This window comes from Chrysochloris asiatica, unplaced genomic scaffold, assembly GCF_000296735.1.
Source record: "Chrysochloris asiatica unplaced genomic scaffold, ChrAsi1.0 scaffold00028, whole genome shotgun sequence".
In the NCBI taxonomy this organism is placed as follows: Eukaryota; Metazoa; Chordata; class Mammalia; order Afrosoricida; family Chrysochloridae; genus Chrysochloris; species Chrysochloris asiatica.
The window spans coordinates 22,116,018-22,121,428 of record NW_006408546.1 but is presented as its reverse complement, the minus strand read 5'-3'; the positions used below and the strand labels follow the sequence as shown (position 1 = coordinate 22,121,428).

At 41.1% G+C, this 5,411-nt stretch overlaps 1 protein-coding gene across 1 annotated transcript; it reads left to right on the top strand.

Moving 5' to 3' along the window:
* The first annotated feature begins 340 nt into the window (after window positions 1-340).
* On the top strand, window positions 341-1,813 carry LOC102820729 (ubiquitin carboxyl-terminal hydrolase 17-like protein 17-like). Its single transcript, XM_006846660.1, has one exon. The coding sequence runs from the start codon at window positions 341-343 to the stop codon at window positions 1,811-1,813; it is 1,473 nt and encodes a 490-aa protein (XP_006846723.1).
* Window positions 1,814-5,411: the final 3,598 nt, after the last annotated feature.

Below are 5,411 nucleotides of genomic sequence, written 5' to 3'. Positions count from 1 at the left end.
CCTAAAGGCTTTGGGCACAGTGGGTGGAGTCTAGGGAGTTTCTGAGGAGGGGAGGAGGAAGAGGCGGGGTCAGACTTGAAGAGGTTCTATAAGAGCTGATGGTGTTCAACAGAGTTCATCAGTTCATCATCCACCCTTTGGAGACTTTTCTCTGAAAGAGAGGCTGATTTGGACATTTTGAGGTGCCGGCAAGGGAAGGCTAAACCCCTTGGATCCCTGAAACCTTGAGGCGTCTGCTCTTCACCTCAGAAACAAGGGTGAGCTTGCTATCTCCCAGACACTGAGTCTCACCGTTTGTTCCCAAAGGCACTTCACTGCCTTCCACTGTGACCCACCAGAGATGCCACCCCAGAAGCCTGGTGCCCCGGACTGCAGTTTTGAACCGCCGCGTTCTCTCATTGAGAACCTTCCAGCGACGTGGAGCAGAGCAACCAGAGTAGGAGCCGGGCTTCGCAACATGGGCAACACCTGTTACGTGAACGCGGCTCTGCAGTGTCTGACCCACACACCGCCCCTGGCAGAATACATGCTGTCCCGAGAACACTCAGCAACGTGTAGGCAACACGCCTACTGTGTGCTCTGCACCGTGCAGGCTCACATCACCCAAGCCCTGTGCCATCCCGGACACGTCTTGGAACCCTCGCCAGCACTGGCTAGAGGCTTCCATAGACAGCAGCAGGAAGACGCCCATGAATTTCTGATGTTCACTCTGGATGGCATGCAGAAAGCCAGCCTGCCAGGGAACAAGCATTCCTCAAGCCTCTCTGAGGACAACGGCCCGATTCGTCAAATCTTTGGTGGTTACTGGAGATCTCGAGTCAAGTGTCTTCAGTGCCAGGCTGTGTCAGACACCTTCGACCCTTACCTGGACATTACCTTGGATATCCAGGCAGCTGAGAGCGTGAAGGAAGCTTTGCAACAGTTAAGCAAGACCGAAGAACTAGCTGGTGAGAACTGCTATTACTGCAACGTTTGTCAGAGGAAGGTACCTGCCTCCAAGACTCTGAACATGCACACTTCCCCTGAGGTCCTCATGCTGGTTCTGAAAAGGTTCTCAGGCATGCCAGGCCACAAAGCGGCTAACTACGTGCATTATGAGGAGTGTCTGGACTTGGGTGGATGCCTGTCTGAAGAGAATGGAAGAGTGGCCCCTTACAGACTCTATGCAGTGCTGGTCCACTCCGGCCCGACTTGCCACTCTGGGCATTACCTCTGCTACGTGCGGGCCGCCAATGGTGAGTGGTACCAAATGGATGATGCCAAGGTATCTGCCTGTCATGCGACTTTGGTCCTCAAACAACAAGCCTACATCCTGTTTTACATCCATCAGAGTCAGTCGACAGGCGAGGCTGGCAGTGTGCCGCAAGCCAGCAGATCAACGGGATGCCGAATTGAGGATTCGGAAACGAGCCTCATCTCACACACGGATGGAGCAAATGCCACCAGACACGGTCCACCATCACATGAGAAACACCCGGATGAATCCTCTTCTAAGCAAATGACCTTGGAGGAGTGGAAAAGCCTCCAAGCCCGAGAGAGTGTGAAGCCTGAATTCAAGCTCAGGGAAATCGACACGGGCCTCCCCTCAAATGCAGTGGTAATTCACAAGTCAAAAGCCAGCCTTGGGCCTGGAAAGGACTGGCAGGAAGAGGATGCCCGCACACCTGATATCATGGACAGATACATCCCTGGAATGGTGCTGCCTGGAAACATTGGCTATGGATTCTGTGGGGGCGGCATCTCCAGAGAGAGCAACAAGAAGAAGAAGAAGAAGAAGAAAGGAAAGGGTCCCAGACCACTGGAGGGATTCTAGCTGAGTCTGTAGGATCGCATTCGTCGTACCTCATGACGATTTTCTCTCGAGGAGTCCTCACCATTCCACAAGGATTCATCTGCTTGATTCCTCGCTGAACCAGAAGAAAGAAATGCTTAATTTCCATGATGAATGTTATTTCATATTTGATTAATTGGGTTGATATTGCTATATATCCTTTTATATTGACTTTTGCTTTTTGGGATGTTATATCAAATTTCAGTTTGCTTGCTAATTTAATTTGTTTTATATTGTTGTTAAGATACCATGTTATGTAAAATTCTACTCTTTCACTTCAGTTAAGTTCATTACATTATTAAAAATAAAATTTTTTTTATTGTAGTTTAATTATATTTTCATTTACTTTGATATTTAACAATTTCTTTCCAGAGACTTTATATGATATTACTTTATATTATTCATGAGCTTTGTAATTCGGTAATTATTTAGACATCGTTTATGTGTGTCATGTGTCACCTGGTGGGTGCTCACTCAATCTGGATGGGTATAGTTTTCCTATGAGCAGCTGGTGAATTTCAACAGCAAAACTAGCGTTTTGTAATCCAGTGCTTATCATTTAGCGCACCTCCAGGACTCCTTGCTATGGATTCATTTTCTTAGTTTAATCTATGTCTTTTTTAGTTTCCCTCGTTGAATTAAAATTCAAATAGTTACAGTTTTGGAAACTGTTGATCTCATTGTGTGAATTTCAACAGCAAAACTAGCGTTTTGTAATCCAGTGCTTATCATTTAGCGCACCTCCAGGACTCCTTGCTATGGATTCATTTTCTTGGTTCATCTGCTTGATTCCTCGCTGAACCAGAAGAAAGAAATGCTTAATTTCCATGATGAATGTTATTTCATATTTTATTAATTTTGGGTTGATATTGCTATATATCCTTTTATATTGACTTTCGCTTTTTGGTATGTTATATCAAATTTCAGTTTGCTTGCTAATTTAATTTGTTTTTTATTTTTGTTAAGATTCCATGTTATGTAAAATTCTATTCTTTCACTTCATTTAAGTTCAATATATTATTAAAAATAAAAATTTTTTTATTGATGTACTTCTTCAGGGACTGATCCCTCATAATAATATATCCGAAGTATGGGCTGCCAAAAGAACAAATAAATCTGTGTTGGAAGAAATTCAGCCAGAGTGTTCCTTGGATGCCAGGATGGCCAAACTTCGTCTCTCATACTTTGGACATATTGCCAGGAGGGACCAGTCACTGGAGAAGGATATCATGTTTTGTAAGGTGGAGGGTTAGAGAAAAAGAGGAAGGTCCCCAGTGAGATGGATTGGCAAAATGGCAGCATCAATGGGCTCAAGCGTGACAAAAATTGTGAAGTTGGTTCAGGATCGAGCAGTATTTCGTTTTGTTGTACATGGGGTCGCTATGAGTCTATACCCATTCTATGGCACCTAACAACAACAACAAATGAGAAATGAAATCTGTCCATCCTGGCTTCCAAGGAGTATTATGGCTGCATTTCTTTCAACACAGATTGGTTTGTTGTTTTGGCAGTCCATGGTACTTTTAATATTCTCTTCCAACATCATAACTCAAATGAATCAATTCTTCTAAGGTCTTCTGTATTTATTGTCCAATTCACATGCATATGAGGTTATTGAAAATACCACAGCTTGGATCACGTGCACCTTAGTCCTCAAACTGACATATTTGTTCTTCAACACTTTAAAGATGTCTTGCGCAGCTCATTTGCCTAACTTCTTAATTGGTGCTTCCATGAGTGTTGACGACTAATAGGAGGAAAATGAAGTCTTCGCCAGCTTCAACATTTTCCCCATTTATCTTGTTATTTATTGGTCTGTTGTCATTGTTGCTTTTAAGAGCCACCAAGTCAATTCCAAACCATAGCAACGCTGTTTATGGTTTCTGAAGAGCAGATGGTGAGCTTGAACCACCCACCTTGCAGTTCAAATTGATCTAGCAGTCCTGCGCATTAACCCACAGTGCCACACCAAGATTCAGAGGTGAGGATTTTGTCTTCTTCACATTGAGACTCAATCCATACTGATGCTTGAGCTCTTTGATCTTCATTAGTAGGTATTTTAATTAGGAAGAGCAATTGCTAATTATAGAAGGCCTTATCAGGTGGCATCCCAGGCATGAGCTGACTTCTCTGAGTCTTCACTTTACCATATGTGTGGACATCAGTAAGCTGTCTTGTGCCTGTATGTGATTGGATCAGGGTGGACACTTGACGGAACAGGACCAAGAAAATCCCTCTTTGAGAATCTCTAAGGGGCTGAAAACTGTCTTTTTTCAAAAATTTTAAATCACATCAATTAAAGAAATTCAGATTTAAACACAATGACCCTACCATCAGCTGCCTTGTGCTTTGTTCAGAGAAGAGCAAAGAAAGTTCTTCAGAGAGACACAGGATTGAAAGAAGCAGAGAGGAGAAGCAGGAAGAGAGAGATAATATCTCCAAAGAGATATTAACATTTGTTTCCAAGATTCCAAGTTCCGTCTCTGGTCCCTTAAGAGGACCAACCACATTCTCGCCTTTGTTCAGCATAATAGCCCTTAGTTCTTTGAATAATTTCTCCTTTCTATAAGCCAGGTGAAGAATATTTTATATTTTATAAGGAACAAAATTTGTTCCTTATAAAATATTACATATGAACTAAGCGTTCTTGCTTTCTTACTCTATGCTAATTCAGCAAGTAGCTGCTTTTCTAAGGAAATTCTTTTTCAGGCACAGAAAGAAAAAGTATGGTTTTGTGTTTTTAAAAAAAAGTAATATTCTTTCAAAAGAAAACAAAAAATAAAGATGTGAATATATGTTCCTGTGTGTATATGTTAGCCAAGCAGGAAAAGTACGAGAAAAAAACACAAAATGCATTTAAATTGTTTCTCTTATTATATGAGATTTTGAAAAAATATACCATAATTAAGAAAAAACACAATAATACAGATAAGCATGCATCTACAGACTTGTGTCAATATGTCATTCTTACCGCACAGCCCCAAGAAGGAGCCCCGTATACCTAATGAAAGAATGAAGTATGAGAAGACCACTTACTAGTCCAAGGTTAGGCAGAAAGTAAATCATCTGTCTTGGATATAACTCTAGGATATATGATGTTAAAGCCTTCATATCCTTCCTCTTAATTTTTTGAAAACATTTTCTAGTTTCCCAAAATGTATTTTATATTACATTAATCCCATAGAACATCCTGTGGTCCAATAAATTTTGGAACTACTGAATAAACAATTACTCCTTTCAGAGATTTTCAAGGTGCATTCATTTACTATATATAGTCTATAAAGAAAGACACTCTACTCTGTTTAACCCAATGTTTTTGCTTAATATATTTTCTAAGGAATCATTTTAAGTGTTATTAAATTATATTACCAACAGATATATTGATATATTTGATAGCTAATACTTTATTACTGACTAGGGAAAAAAAAACAACAACAATGCATAACACTTGGTCTCTATTCACCTGGAACAACAGAAGAAAATGCAGCGTCAGGAATAGGAGAAGGATATGGAAGGTGAATATGTGTCTAATTGGCTTCCTTTACTATGTAACCAGAAGAACTAGACATTGTCTAGTGAC

Excerpts from the sequence above, each read along its gene's own strand:
- LOC102820729 (XM_006846660.1), top strand. The coding sequence starts at position 341 with ATGCCACCCCAGAAGCCTGGTGCCCCGGACTGCAGTTTTGAACCGCCG.